The 14,475-nt window shown below is 38.7% G+C and overlaps 6 protein-coding genes across 6 annotated transcripts; 2 read left to right on the top strand and 4 right to left on the bottom strand.

The window, feature by feature from the left end:
• Positions 1-2,453: 2,453 nt before the first annotated feature.
• GCK72_003138 (uncharacterized protein) lies at positions 2,454-4,376 on the top strand (the record flags this gene model as incomplete). Its single annotated transcript, XM_053723839.1, has 2 exons — positions 2,454-2,623; positions 4,127-4,376. 2 exons carry the CDS (start codon positions 2,454-2,456, stop codon positions 4,374-4,376), a joined length of 420 nt encoding a protein of 139 aa, XP_053592484.1.
• GCK72_003137 (uncharacterized protein) lies at positions 3,960-4,933 on the bottom strand (the record flags this gene model as incomplete). The annotated part of the gene is made up of 2 exons (XM_003097022.2): positions 3,960-4,800; positions 4,854-4,933. 2 exons carry the CDS (start codon positions 4,931-4,933, stop codon positions 3,960-3,962), a joined length of 921 nt encoding a protein of 306 aa, XP_003097070.2.
• A 676-nt stretch (positions 4,934-5,609) lies between these two features.
• Positions 5,610-6,595, bottom strand: GCK72_003136 (uncharacterized protein; the record flags this gene model as incomplete). The annotated part of the gene is made up of 2 exons (XM_053723838.1): positions 5,610-6,465; positions 6,516-6,595. 2 exons carry the CDS (start codon positions 6,593-6,595, stop codon positions 5,610-5,612), a joined length of 936 nt encoding a protein of 311 aa, XP_053592483.1.
• A 1,327-nt stretch (positions 6,596-7,922) lies between these two features.
• Positions 7,923-8,306, top strand: GCK72_003135 (uncharacterized protein; the record flags this gene model as incomplete). The annotated part of the gene is made up of 1 exon (XM_053723837.1): positions 7,923-8,306. One exon carries the CDS (start codon positions 7,923-7,925, stop codon positions 8,304-8,306), a length of 384 nt encoding a protein of 127 aa, XP_053592482.1.
• A 1,198-nt stretch (positions 8,307-9,504) lies between these two features.
• GCK72_003134 (uncharacterized protein) lies at positions 9,505-11,012 on the bottom strand (the record flags this gene model as incomplete). The annotated part of the gene is made up of 2 exons (XM_053723836.1): positions 9,505-10,375; positions 10,960-11,012. The coding sequence occupies 2 exons, from the start codon at positions 11,010-11,012 to the stop codon at positions 9,505-9,507; spliced, it is 924 nt and encodes a 307-aa protein (XP_053592481.1).
• A 543-nt stretch (positions 11,013-11,555) lies between these two features.
• On the bottom strand, positions 11,556-12,546 carry GCK72_003133 (uncharacterized protein; the record flags this gene model as incomplete). The annotated part of the gene is made up of 2 exons (XM_053723835.1): positions 11,556-12,417; positions 12,467-12,546. The coding sequence occupies 2 exons, from the start codon at positions 12,544-12,546 to the stop codon at positions 11,556-11,558; spliced, it is 942 nt and encodes a 313-aa protein (XP_053592480.1).
• Between the last annotated feature and the right edge of the window lie 1,929 nt (positions 12,547-14,475).

The raw sequence follows: 14,475 nt of genomic DNA, 5'->3' as shown, positions 1-14,475 counted from the left end.
TCCTTCCCATTCCGAGTCATTTCTTAGAATTTTGGCCAATATTTTTGCCCCATTTATTCGAGATTATTTGGCTATTAGTCATTAGATATTTTAGGTTTGGTAACTCTCAAGAGCACCAAAACTTGCTTTGCCAGATAAGTCTTTGCAATATCAAGTGAAGAGCATGGAGAGGAGTTTGTATTGAATAACGTATTGAATAAAACGAAAAAAGGTGTGAAATATCATCAAGATATTAGAAATGGAAAAAAAAGATGATAAGGCGCTCCCGTCATATCTTTTTAATGATAGGAGTGGAGCAGGAATGGGAAAAGCGGGGGAAGGGACATTAAAGGATCAAAAGATCAACAGATGTTGTGGAACCAGATATCCAGTAATTTTGGACTGGTTGCGGATCTAAGCATTTGATCTACTATTGAATACCTCACATAGGACCAATCGAGGAAGACGGAGGAGGGGAAATGGGGAAGACATTGGGGTAGAGATAGAAGACGATGAAATGAGTATGAGGAAAAAGGAGTAATGAGATGAGACTGATAGGTAAAAGAGTGTGACTAGTATCTGGGAATGGAGGAGTGCCTGCGCTTCGTGGTGAGATCTATGGGAAAATAACGAAGCGTCTGTGTGCGCAGTGGTAGTACTGGGGTCTATCGATTTGTTATTTTTCCCGTAGACATCTAAGGTCTCGCCACGAAACGCAGACACTCCTCCATTCACAGGTTCTGTTTACACCCTTCTACTCCTCAGTCTTATTACTCCCTTCCTCCTCATACTCATCCTCATCTCTCTGCCCAATGTCTTCCCCATTTCCCCTCCTCCGTCTTCCTCGATTAGTACTGTTCGAGGTATTCAAATCATTGAATATCGGTGAAAAGTAAGTTAACCTTATTAACGTACCCTGACTAATTTTTCCTATGCTTCCAGAATTAAACTCTCCCTCTGCTCCAAGAGAGTCTCCACTCAAATCAATAGTGTTGGGTTATACTCTCAAAAAGTTATAGTTATACTGGACATGACCCGGCAAGTAATAAGTGTGTTTTCTGAGAATAATATAGTAGTCCTTATTGTGATATGTACCGGAAAGATTGACGATTCTAATATTCATCATGCCCGAATCGAAGGGTGTACTGTACCAGTGACAACCACTGATAGTGAGCCTATAAAAATCACAATATTTTGGAAGAATCTTAAAGAAGGCTTATTTTCGGTTACACGACATCTTCTGAAGATATTTCACTGCAAGATATTAACAGGAAGAGATTATTGGAGACACGAATTGTTTCAGCCGATACTTACTGAATTGTTTAATCAACAACAGGTATTCAGGAAGATTATTATTGGTCTGTATGAATCAGTCAATCATAATTGGTTGAAACGCATCTTTAATTACTTGGGATTGGTTGAAGAATTAGAAATTCAACCTGTGAACTTCCTCCCTCCCTCCTCTTTTATCCCAACCTTCCCCCCATGGCCAAGACAGAGAATTACCATCAATACAAACTCTCCCTGGTTCACTCTGGACACTCTCTTCACCTGCACATGTTCTTATATTGATATCGCAAATACAGATATGGAAAACAAAGAATTGGATGAGATACTCACACATTGGAAGGCTGGAGGGTTTCCGAATCTAAAACATCTGCGAATCGGTAGTACCAAATTCAAAAGGAATGGAGATCCTATTCTGGGAATGGTTCCAAATGAATGGGAAGACGAAAACACCATCACGATTCAAACTGATTATGGATCGAAAACTGCTGAGGTTCAACTTTATCGAAACAATCTCATTATAGATACACCTCCGCTACTAAATCTAAACTTTTGAACTTTTGTTTTTCCGATCATAACTTTTTCATATTATAATGTTTTGCCGTTTTCAAACTATAAATAATTATGTTACCGTTTGTTTCACGGATGAACGCACGTTACTTGGTAATTCTTTAGTTGAGACTTGAATTCTTCTCTTTCTGAAACTAGTAATAATCCGTAGGTGTCTATATATTCTTGTTTAGTTACCTGGTTGGTGAGCTTGTTTTTTCCTGGGGCTGGAAACAATGTTTTATTCATTGAATCCTTTATATTCTCCCTTAGTTGTTTTTGCATTATTTCAACTTCATAGTTGAGTGCCAGTACCTGAGTATAGGTTAATGACATTTTAGGTGATTTTAATATTTTTGTTTTTGAATAAAGATAACTGAATTAAATGGATTAACAGAGTTTCGTTTTTAAAAACAACTAACTTTGCAGGTCAGATGATGATTCAATACTGGTTTTGATAACTTTTCAGGTGCCACAATCAGATGACTGAGTGGTTTTTTAGGGTAGCTGGATAACGTAGCTGAAGCTCTTATGAAGCAATTAAGCTCTGGCTGGGGCTCTTACAAGTAACAAGGCTCTGGCAACGGCTCTTATAAGCAACAAGGCTATGGCTACGGCTCTTACAAGCAACAAAGGCTATGGCTACGGCTCTTACAAGCAACAAAGGCTATGGCTACGGCTCTTACAAGCAACAAAGGCTATGGCTACGGCTCTTACAAGCAACAAGTGCTATGGCTGGTGACTCGGAGTCGTGGGGCTTACCTGAGGGAGGTCCGTGGACGAAGTTGGTCGATGCACCAATAAAGAGGTCACTGTAGGGTGAGGACTCTTCGGATGGCGCAGGTGGTTCAGTGGTATATGGATTATATAGGTTTATTGAATACTGTAGAATAATAAGTGAGGAGCGGGGGAAAAAGGGGGAAGGAAAAGAGATGAGGGGACACGGGTGACAATGAAATGGGGATTCAGAGAGACGTCAACAATGTAATGAATTACAGAACAGAACACGGGAAAGACAGACACAATTAAAGGGTCGAACGGATGTTCTTTTATATTATCTACTTATCAAGTATTCTTCTTTTACACAGCTTCTTATTCCTTTGTTCCGTCAGCTTCGCGTCGTTAATGAGTGAACTTAGTAAAAGGACAGGTGTCGTCATCATGCATCTCCTTATCTCCAGACAGTGGCGGCGGCGGCGGTGGCAGCCGGTTGTTACGGTGGTTGAAGTCGTTGATCGTAGATCGCGACAATTATTATAAGATAAGTATTTTTCATGCTCGACGGGTAGTTATACCTTTAATACAACTAATTACCTTTTTCTAATTACCGTCAGGTTCATTCTGTCAAAAATAACCTCACTTATGTTTTACTTCCGAACAGGCTCTGCTCTGCTCGAAAAAAGCTAACAAAATTGATTAAAAATGTTTATTTTTGAATTCTCATTTCGATATGTAATGTTGATTCCAATAGAGTCAGTCACAGACATTTCAATACTATCATAGCCAGCGTTAATCGTTGCCTTCTTTGATCCGTCATCAGTTTGGATAGATGCTATGAGGATAATTAGTTGGAGGAGTTCCTGCATTTTGTGGAGACACCACCTGTCGTTCTAATTTGGTCTATGGGAATGATCGACTGTGTGCGCAACGGTATTACTAGGAATACTAGGGCCGATCGATCTGTTATTTTTTCCCATAGGGGTCTCGCCACGAAATGCAGGCACTCCTCCAACTCGACATTCTATTTATACAGTTCTACTCCTCACTGTCAGACTCATTTTATTGGAAAATAAGTGACTGTGTCAGTTGTACCCGCATATATCGATCCCCTCATACATCACGTATTTCTCCTTGAGTTCTCTGGTGTGGATGTGTTGGCGTGAGTGGAAGAAGAACATCAAACTTGGGAACAATTGGACATTTTATTAAATGAAGATAAATGATAAAAGAAACAAAATGAGTGAAAAATCATAAAGACATTAGAAATGGGAAGAAAGATGATAGAAGGAAAGTGAAAAGCAGGGGAAGAGGCATAATAAGTATTAATATAGATTCGATTCAATTAATTCTGGTGATATAGACGATATTTTAAGAAGGGGAGAAAGTACATCAATTTATGTTTATTCAGATGGAGTCACAGACATTTATATATTATGGGGGCGAAGTTTAATAGTTGCCTTTTTCGATCCATCATCAGTTTGGATAACCTTCCCGTTTAACTCTCTGAAACTCATTCCCAAAATCATCGTTCCATTATTTGTAATACTTTCACCATGGATCTTCAAACATTTTAAATTTGGGAACCCTCCAGTCTTCCAATTCTTGAGTATCTTATCCAAATCCTTGTTTTCCAAGAGAGACCAGCCGAGTGTAATTGTATTGCAAGTGCACGTCAAGAGAGATTCCAGAGTGAACCAATAGGAACTCGTGATACTAATTTTTTGTGGCCACGAAGTGAAAACTGGTCTGAAAAGAGGACCAGGAATAGACGAGAGGTTGAGATCCTCAACAAGTCCCAAATTCCTGGACATCTTGTTCCACAACAAATGTTGATTCTTTAATAGATTAAAACAAATAACGAGCTTCTTGAATTCCACTTGTAGATCAAACAACTCAGAAATCGCTTTTCCATACAAATCACTATTATAGTCATTACTAATTGAAAACTTGCATCGAAATATCTTCAAGAGATACCGTATAACAGACAGAAATCCTTCTCCAAGATTCTTCCAGTATAGCGTGATTCCTAATCCGGCGGAGAACACAGGCACAGTACGCTCTTCAATTCGATACTGGTGGATATCCGGATTGTTGCTTGCTTCGCAGTCGTAATAATTGAAGATGTTTAATGTATCTTTGTTGTTTTCAGAGGACACTTCAATTCTTTGGTATAACATATTCAGATCGATTGTAACATTTTCAGAGTACAAACGAGCATTAATGATTTGAGTGGAGATTTTCTTGGAGCAGAGGGAGAGCTTGAATCTGGAAAGAGGGAAGAACTAGTTATGTAGGTTAGGTTAATATGGTTAACTTACTTTTCTTCGATATTCAACAATTTAAATACATCAGACAGGACCAATCGAGGAAGACGGAGGAGGGGAAATGGAGAAGACATTGGGGCAGAGATAGAACGACGGCGAGATATAAGAAATAGGAAGCAATGACAGGGGGATATGAGGTGAGAACGTCCCTTATATTGATTCGGTGAGGTTGTGAATCTTGGACGCGCCGCAACCGCTACGCTGAGGTCCGTGAGGTATGAGGGGATCGATAATGCGGGTACAACTGACACAGTCACTTATTTTCCAATAAAATGAGACTGAGGAGTATAAGTGTGTAAATAGAATCTGAGAATGGAGGAGTGCCTGCGTTTCGTGGCGAAACCACAATAAGCCTATGGGAAAAATGACAGATCGATCGACCCTAGTTCTACCACACATCCATTCCGTTATTTACCTGAAGACCATTTTCACAGAATGACAGATGGTGTGGTCTCGCCACGAAACGAAGACACTCCTCCGTTCTCAGATTCTATTTACACCCTTCTACTCCTCAGTCCCATTTCATTACTCTCTTTGATAATTCTGTAATAAACGTTTTATTCAATTTTGTTATTTTTCTTTGAAAATCAGTAGCAAGCACTGCGAGCAGAGCTACGCGGAAATAAATTTGGAAGTGAGATGTGTTTTGACAGTATGAGTCAATAAGAAAAAGTTAATTATTTCAATTAACAAAGAAATTGAATGAAAATGTTTATTATAGAATTCTCATTTCAACATATAAAGTTATGTTTATTCAAACGGAGTTACAGACATTACAACACGTTGGTCTTTGATGGTGAGAGTTGCCTTCTTTGATCCATCATCTGTTAGGATAACCTTTTTATCGAACTCGCTGAACTTCATTCCCAAAATCGTCGCTCCAGTATCTGTTATCCCCAGGCTATCAAGCCAAAGACATTTTAGATTTGGTAACTTTCCAGCTTTCCAACTCCTAAGTATCACATCCAGATCCTTGTTTTCCAAATGAGACTGGAAAAGTGTAATTCTAGTGCAAGTGCACGCCAAAAAATGATCCAAAGTGAACCAAGCGGAACTCGGGATATAAATTTTTTGTGGCCATGAAGTGAAAACTGGTATAAAATTAGGATCGGCGACGGATAAGATTGAAAGATCCTCGACCAGTCCCAAATAACGGGCTATCTGGTTCCACAACAAGTTTTGATCTTCTGACCCAATGAGGTAAAAAGTGATTTTCTTGAATGCCAGTTGTAAATCCAGCAACTCAGAAAATACTGATCGGTATATTTCACTACTATAGTAATATATAATAGTTGAAAACTTGCATCGAAATATCATCAAGAGATGGCGAATAGCAGATTGATGATTCATCCAGAAAATTGTGATTCCTGTTGGGATAGAAAAAACTGGTACACTGCAACCCGCAATATAAAATTGTTGAGTATCTGAATTTTTACAAATCACGAAACCTGGATAAGTGAAAATTTCAAATTCCACTTTTTCATTTTCAGAGAGAACTCTGATATTTTGATTTAAGATGTCCAGATCGACTATAACTTTTTGTGAGTACAAACGAGCACTACTGATTTGAATAGAGGTTCTCTTGGAGCATAGAGAGAGCATGATTCTGGAAATACGGGAAGAATTAGTCAGGTTAGGTTTGATAGGCTAACTCACTTCTCTCCGATACTCAACGATTTGAATACTTCGCACAGAACCAGCTGAGGAAGACGGAGGAGGGGAAATGAGGAAGACATTGGGTCAGAGACGGGTAGTGAGAGGGATGGGGAAGAAATGACAAAGGAGTGACTGAAACTACGGAATAGGGTTATGTAAATAGCATCCCCATTGGATAAGAGTCTGCGTTTCGTTGCGAGACCACACCATCTGTCGTTCTAATTTGGTCTTTGGGAATGATCGACTGTGTGCGCAATGATAGTATTAAGGCCGATCGATCTGTTATTTTTCCCAGACGACATCTACGACTTGTTGTGGAAAGATGGCTACGAGAGAGTTACGGCGCGAGGAGGTGGATAGCCTAAGGGAATTATGTAAATCGAATATGGGATTGAAAGAGTGTTTGCGTTTTGTGTCGAGACCACAGGACGGATGGCAGGGGTGAGGAGGGATAAGGGAGGAAATGACTGAGAAATATGTTTATGTAAATGACATCCTTGTCGGATGAGAGTCTGCGTTTGTTGCGAGACCACAACGCAGAAAAAAGGCTATGGGAAGGTTACGGTGGGAGGAGGTGGTGGCTGTTCTCCAGGTAGTGTTCTAAGGTTTATTGTGGGTAATTACAAGCCTTGAAATGTGTGGGTGGTTCCAGATGAATTGGTGGCTGGCGAGATGGTCGAGAGAGTGTTTCAGATTATGAGAACAGGGCTCCAGGAGGCGGTGATCCCAAAAAGCATCTCGAGAAAGTATTCTCAGAATTTCGTTCTCTGGGCAACTTTCAATAGAAAACAGTAGAGAACGCGCTGGTAGATACAACTCCACTCTACATGGGATCGAGAAAGGGCCCGGAAAGGAAACACATCCGACTTCCGGGGGTAAATTCAGATTCTTTTTCATATCCACAATATTAACAGTTATGGGATTTCTTATGCTTCAGTTTCATCTTGTCAAAAACAACTTCACTTCCGGCTTACTTCCGGACAGATTCTGCTCGCAATTCTTACTACTTATTAAGGAAAGCTAACATACTTGAATAAAATTTTTATTATAGAATTGTCATGACAACATGTAATGTTATTTTTATTAAAATACAGTGACAGACATTTCAATTCTTTCGCAAAAAAAATTTCGTAGTCAATTTCGTAACCAACTTCTTTGATCCATCATTAGTTTGAATATCCTTCCCTAGCAATTCCAATAGATTCATTCCCAAAATCGTCGAATCATTGTCTGAAATACGTTGGCTCTCGATGTATTCCAGATTCCGAGAAAAATCTTATTTCAAATACTCAACGATTTTCTATCGCATGCTCGACAGTAAAGCTTATATCTATTTCAGTAGGAATCGAAATATTCTGGGAGAATTATCGAGAAGGATTTCTATCTGTTATTCGGCATCTATTGAAGATGTTTCAATGCAAGATTTCAATTAGTATCATTAGTAGTTATTGTTATGTTTCATTACTACCAACGATTTTTGACCTGTTTAATCTACAACTGGAATTCAAGACGCTCACTATTGCACTTAATGGGTCAAGAGATCAAAAATTGTTGTGGAACCAGATATCCGATAAATTTGGACTGGCTGAGAATCTTTCAATCACGTCTGTTGATAATCTTGGTTTTAAACCAGTTTTCGCTTCATGGCCACATAATGTTGATATTCCATGTTCCGCTTGGTTCACTCTGGAATATCTTTTGGCGTGTACTTGCACTAAAATTAAACTCGGAAAGTCTTATTTTGGAAACAGGGATTTGGATGAGATTCTTCGGAAGTGGAAGACTGGATGATTCCCGAATCTTGAGCGTCTGAAGATCTATAGTCGCAAAATTACAAATAATGGAACGAAGATTTTGGGAATGAAGTTGAGGGAATTAGGGATCAAGGGTATCCAAACTGATGATGGATTAAAGAAGGCAATGTTCAACACTGGTTTCGGTATCATTGAAATGTATGTGACTCTAATTGAATAAGCATTAAATGTTGAAATTATAATTCAAATAAATATTTTTATTCAGTTTTGTATACTCTACTCCTTGGGTTACCCATAAAGATGTTGTTTTTAGTTATAAGCCAGCAGAGATTGCCGAAAGTCAGTGACACCAGAAAGGAATCAAACCACCGTGTACAGATGAAATTTCCGCTACACTATCATTGTGCTACCGGTGTCCTCAAAATTCGACTCTGCATTACATGAACTTTATTGAGTAGAGCAGTCGTCCGGCATCAGTGGCAATAAGTCCAGGGCGGCGCTCAGTTGGTTAATTGGACTTCGGGGCTATTCTTGATATTCAACATATATTGATATATTCTATTTTTAAACCTAACTAAAAACTGTTCAAATAAACGTTTTTCGACTCTGGTTTGTATTACATCAAATATTAAATGGAGCGATTGTGGGCGAGCGATATGAAGTCGGAGATGAGAGAGAGAGAAGAAGTCTTGGTGGTAGGCGGAATATCAAGAGAGTGTGTAAGATTACGAGGACATGGTGCGTGGGCTTCGGAAGGCGATGATCCCAAAGGGCATCTCGAGAAAGTATTCTGAGAACCTTTTTTTCTGAACAACCTCAAAGACAGCGCCTCAATCAAAGGCAGCGGACAAGGCGCTGGTGTATACAACTCCGGCTACGATCGAATGCCTCATCGTCTGGTTATGCATCTGGTGGACGTGGTGGAGGAGCCAGTAACAAAACGTTGATTTCTCTCATGTTTGACATACTTGAAATTCTTCATTAATGCACGTCCCTTCGTCAACAAATAAATAAATTTAAAATCAGAACATGTGCACGTGAAGAGAGTGTCTAGATGTGAATTCTCTGTCTTGGAGGAAATAATGAAATGAATGTTGTTCGTCTAGTAACAACATTCCACTTACGTCTAACTTCCGCGCAGACTCTGCTCGCATTGCTTACTGAGTTTCTCAGAAAGTTAACATAATTGAATAACATTTTTATTATAGAATTATTTATACAATATGTAATGTTTATTAAAATGGAGTTACAGACAATTCAATTCTACCGTATCTACCGTAATCAGTGTGGATAGTTGCCTTCTTTGATCCATCATCAGTTTGAATTACCTTCCCATCTAACTCCGGCAAATTCATTCCCAAAACCGTCGTTCCATTGTTTTTAATACTTTGACTCTCGACGTACAGATATTCTAGATTAGGAAATCCTCCAGCCTTCCACTTCAGAAAAATCACATCTAAATTCTTGTTTTCTAAATGAGAACCTCCGAGTGTAATTGTAGTGCAATTGCACGTCAAAAGATATTCAACAGTGAACCAATACGAATTCATGATAGTAATCTTCTGTGGCCATGAAGTGAAAACTGGTCTAAAACTGGGCTTAAAACTAGATGAGATTCTAAGATCCTCAACCAGTCCAAAATTACTGGAAATCTGGTTCCAAGATGAGTTTTGATCCGTTGATCCATTAGGACGAATAGTGAACATTTTGAATTCCAGTTGTAGATCAAATAACTTAGAAATTATCGGTTGATATGAATCACCATTATAATCATTATTGATTGAAAACTTGCATCGAAATATCTTCAAAAGACAACGAATAACAGATAGAAATCCTTCTCGATGGTTTTCCCAGAATAAATTGATACCTTTGGTGCAAAAGATCACAGGTACAGTATACCCTTCAATTCGATACTGTTGGATATTAAGATTGTTAATTGTTCCGTTGTTAAAACGAATGAGAATTCCAAATGTATCTTTGTTATTTTCAGAGTGAACTCTAATTCCTAGGTATAACATGTCCAGACTGACTATAACTTTTTGAGAATACAAACGAGCAATATTAATTTGAGTGGAGATTTTCTTGGAGCAGAAGGATAGCTTGATTCTGGAAATGGAAAATAGTTAGTTGAGTTAAGTTGGATATTTATACTCACTTCTCCCCGATACTCATTGATTTGAATACCTCACACAGGACCACTCCAGGAAGACGGAGGAAAGGAAAAGGGGATGACATTGGAGAAGAGAAAAAAAAATGAGTATGAGGAGAATGAGAATAATGAGATGAGACTGAGTAGTAGGTGTGAGTAAATACAATCTGTGGATTGGAGGAGCGCCTGCGTTTCGTTGCGAGACCACAACATGTCGTAGATGCCTATGGGAAAAAGGATAGACTGAGCCAACAAAATTGTACAAAAATATTTATTATAGAATGCTCACTGCAATATGTAACTTTTATCCGAGTAGAGTCACAGACATTTCGATTCTACCGTGGCCAGTCCTTTTCCAAAATATTGAGTTCGTTCTCGAATCTGTATTAGTATCCGTTATGTGTATTCAAAAGATAGAAGGGAGCACCTTATCCTCTCTTCCCATTTCTAATGTCTTTATGATTTTCCCTCTTTTTGTTACTTTTATTATTTATCTTATAAAATATCGAATTGTTCCTAAGTTTGAAGTTCTTCCACTTACACCAACACATCATCATAGAGAAACTCAATCACTGATAGACCATGAAACTGCATAGTCAAAGAGTTGGATTTTTTGCTCCGAATGTTTGCTTTTTCATCACAGAAAACAGGAGTGCGAATTTGGGAAGACTATCGGGTTTGTAAAGACAACTATTAGCACTGCACGCTTCTTACAATCGCGCTCTACCGAAACCGAAGGAAATTGTGTGCAAAATTGAGAGACTCAGAGAAAACTAACATTTTTCAAGGTGATTCCGGTGGAGCGCAGTTGTAAGAACTGTGTCGAACGAATAATCCACAAGCTGCTAATTTTGAGCATAACAAATTCCCCACTGTTTACTTATCTGGAACCACCAGTCTCCACTTCCGACTTCAGTGTGTCAAATTCAGCTGCTTTTTCATGTCCACTAATACAGGATAAGGGATTTTTCATGCTCGAGGGGTAGTTTACCTTCAATTCATTCTGTCGGAAATAACTTCACCCTGTTTAACTTCCGCACAGACTCTGCTCGCAGAGCTTACTGATTTTTAAAGAATGCTAACAAAACTGAATAAAAATGTTTATTGTAAAATTCTCATTTCAACATGTTATAGTTATTAAAATGAAGTCACAGAAATTTCAATTCTACCGTGATCAGTGTGTATCGTTGCTTTCTTTGATCCATCATCAGTTTGGACAACCATTCCGTCTAACTCGAATAGATGCATTCCCAAAATTGTCGTTCCATTATTTGCAATATGTTGACTATTGACATACAGATATTTTAGATTCGGGAATCCTCCAGTCTTCCATTTTCTAAATGTTTTATCCAAATCCTTGTTTTCCAGGAGAGACCCGCCGAGTGAAATTGTAGTGCAAGTGCAAGTCAAGAGGGATTCCAGAGTGAACCAATCGGAACTCTTGATTCTAATATTCTGCGGCCATGAAGTGAAAAGTGGTCTGAAACCAGGATCAAGACAGGATAAGAGTTCAAGATCCTCAACCAGTCCAAGTTTATTGGATATCTGGTTCCACAACAGATGTTGATTTTTTAATTGATTAAAACAAATAATGAGCTTCTTGAATTTCAGTTGTAGATCAAGCAACTCAGAAATAGTTTTTTCAAATGAATATCTATTATGAATATTATTCATTGAAAACTTGCATTGAAATATCTTCAGTAAATGCTGAATGACAGACAGAAATCCGTCCCTAACATTCTTCCAGAATAATCTGATTCCTATCCCGGAGGAGAACACAGGTACAGTACGCGCTTCGATTCCACACTGTTGGACACCCGGATTGTTTCTTGCTCTGCATTCGTAAAAATTGAAGATGTAAAATGTATCTTTGTTGTTTTCAGTGTAAACTTCGATGTTTTGGTATAACATGTCCAAATTGACTACAACTTTTTGAGAGTATAAACGAGCATTATTGATTTGAGTGGAGATTTTCTTGGAGCAAAGGGAGAGCTTGAATCTGGAAAGAGGGAAGAACTAGTTAGGTTAGGTTAATAAAATTAACTCACTTCTCTCCGATATCCAATAATTTGAATACCTCGAACAGTACCAATCGAGGAAGACGGAGGAGGGGAAATGAGGATGACATTGGGGTCGAGATAGAAGACGATGAAATGAGGAGAAACGACCAGGGACAAATGAGATGTGTAAATAGAATCTGAGAATGGAGGAGTGCCTGCGTTTCGTGGCGAGACCACACCACAAAAAGTCGTATGGGAAAAATAACAGATCGATCGGCCCTAGTACTACCACTGCGCACACAGTCGGTTCGTTGTTTTCCCATAGACCATCACAGCGCGACAGATGGTGTGGTCTCGCCACGAAATTCCACATTCTATTTACACTCTCCTACTGCCCAGTCTCATCTCATTATTCCCTCTATCCTCATACTCATTCCATCTTCTTCCATCTCTCGGCCCCAATGTCTTTCCCATTTCCCCTCCTCCGTCTTCCTCGAGTGGTTCTGTGCGATGTGTTCAAACTATTGAGTATTGGAGAGAAGTGAGTTAACCTTATTAACCTAATCTGACTAATTATTTTTTATTTCCAGAATCAAGCTATCCCTCTGCTCCAAGAAAGTGTCTATTCAAATTAGTATTGCCCAATTCTACTCTCAAAAAGTTTATGCGTGTCTGGACATGAGCAACCAAAGAATCGATATCTCCTCTGAGGATTCCGGAGATTGGTTCAAAATTGCTATTGATCTTTATAGAAAAATCAACAATCCAAGAATCCAGTTATTTTCAATTGGACGGTGTACTGTACCAACGTCCAAAAACATAAACACGTACTGGAAGAGCCTACAAGAAGGATTTCTAACTGTTACACAGCATGTAGTGAAGATGTTTCAATGCACAATTTCAGTTGATATTAGTTACAATAACTTTGATTTATATCCATCAACAATTGCGAAGTTGTTTGATCTACAAGTGAAATTCAAGACGCTCTCTATACTACTTAATGGATCACAACATCAAACCTTGTTGCTTAACCAGATATCTAACAAATTTGGACTGTTTGAGTATCTTAGCATCTCATCTATTGCTGATCCTTGTTTCAGACCAGTGTTCACTTTGTGGCCACACGAAATTAAGTATTTGGAGTTCCGCTTGGTTTACTCTGGAAAATCTTTTGGAGTGCCCATGCACTACAATTACACTTCGGTGGTCACATTTGGGAAACGAAGATTTGGATGTGATACTTAGGAAGTGGAAGACTGGAGGGTTTCCGAATCTGGAATATCTGTACTTCGAGAGTCAAAGTATTACAAATAATGGAACTATGATTTTGGGAACGAATTCAAGGGAATTATCCGGAAAGGTTATCCAAACTGATGATGGATCAAAGAAGGCAACTATTAAACTTGGCACTCGGAGTATTGAAATGTCTGTGACCCCACGTTAATAATTATTACATTACATATTGATATGATAATTCTATAATAAAACTTTTGTTCAGTATTGTTATCTATCTTCAAAAATCAGCAAGCACTTCAAGAAAAGTCTGTGTGGGAGTAAAGACAAAAATGAAATTCGTTTGAGACAGTATGAAACTGACGCCGATAAGTTAATTAGGTATAACTATCCTTCGAGCATAAAAATCCCTTATCTGGTACTAGTGGACACCTGAAAAAGCAGCTGAATTTGACTCACTGTAGTCGGAAGTTGCGACTTTTACAGGACCACAGGTACCAGGGACATGAATATTTTTTGTAAATTATAAATATATTGTCAAGGTACAAACCTAACTAATAATAATATAAGAGAACACAGATTTATGATTAATAGTGAGTAGAGATACATGACCTGAGTTCGGAAAAAAGAGGAGAAACCTTCGAATGTGCGGGGGCGGAGCCTGATGAGCTGATGTTAAGCGAGATGGCCAATGGAGTGTTTCAGATTATGAGGCCATTCTATGTGAGCTCCGGGAGGCGGTGATCCCAAAAGTGTTCTGTGAACCTTCCTGCTCCAAGGAAATCTCCACTCAAATCATCATTGTCCTTCTGTACTCTCAAAAA

Source organism: Caenorhabditis remanei, chromosome I, assembly GCF_010183535.1.
Source record: "Caenorhabditis remanei strain PX506 chromosome I, whole genome shotgun sequence".
NCBI classification, from domain to species: domain Eukaryota; kingdom Metazoa; phylum Nematoda; class Chromadorea; order Rhabditida; family Rhabditidae; genus Caenorhabditis; species Caenorhabditis remanei.
This window is presented reverse-complemented; position numbering and strand designations above follow the sequence as displayed.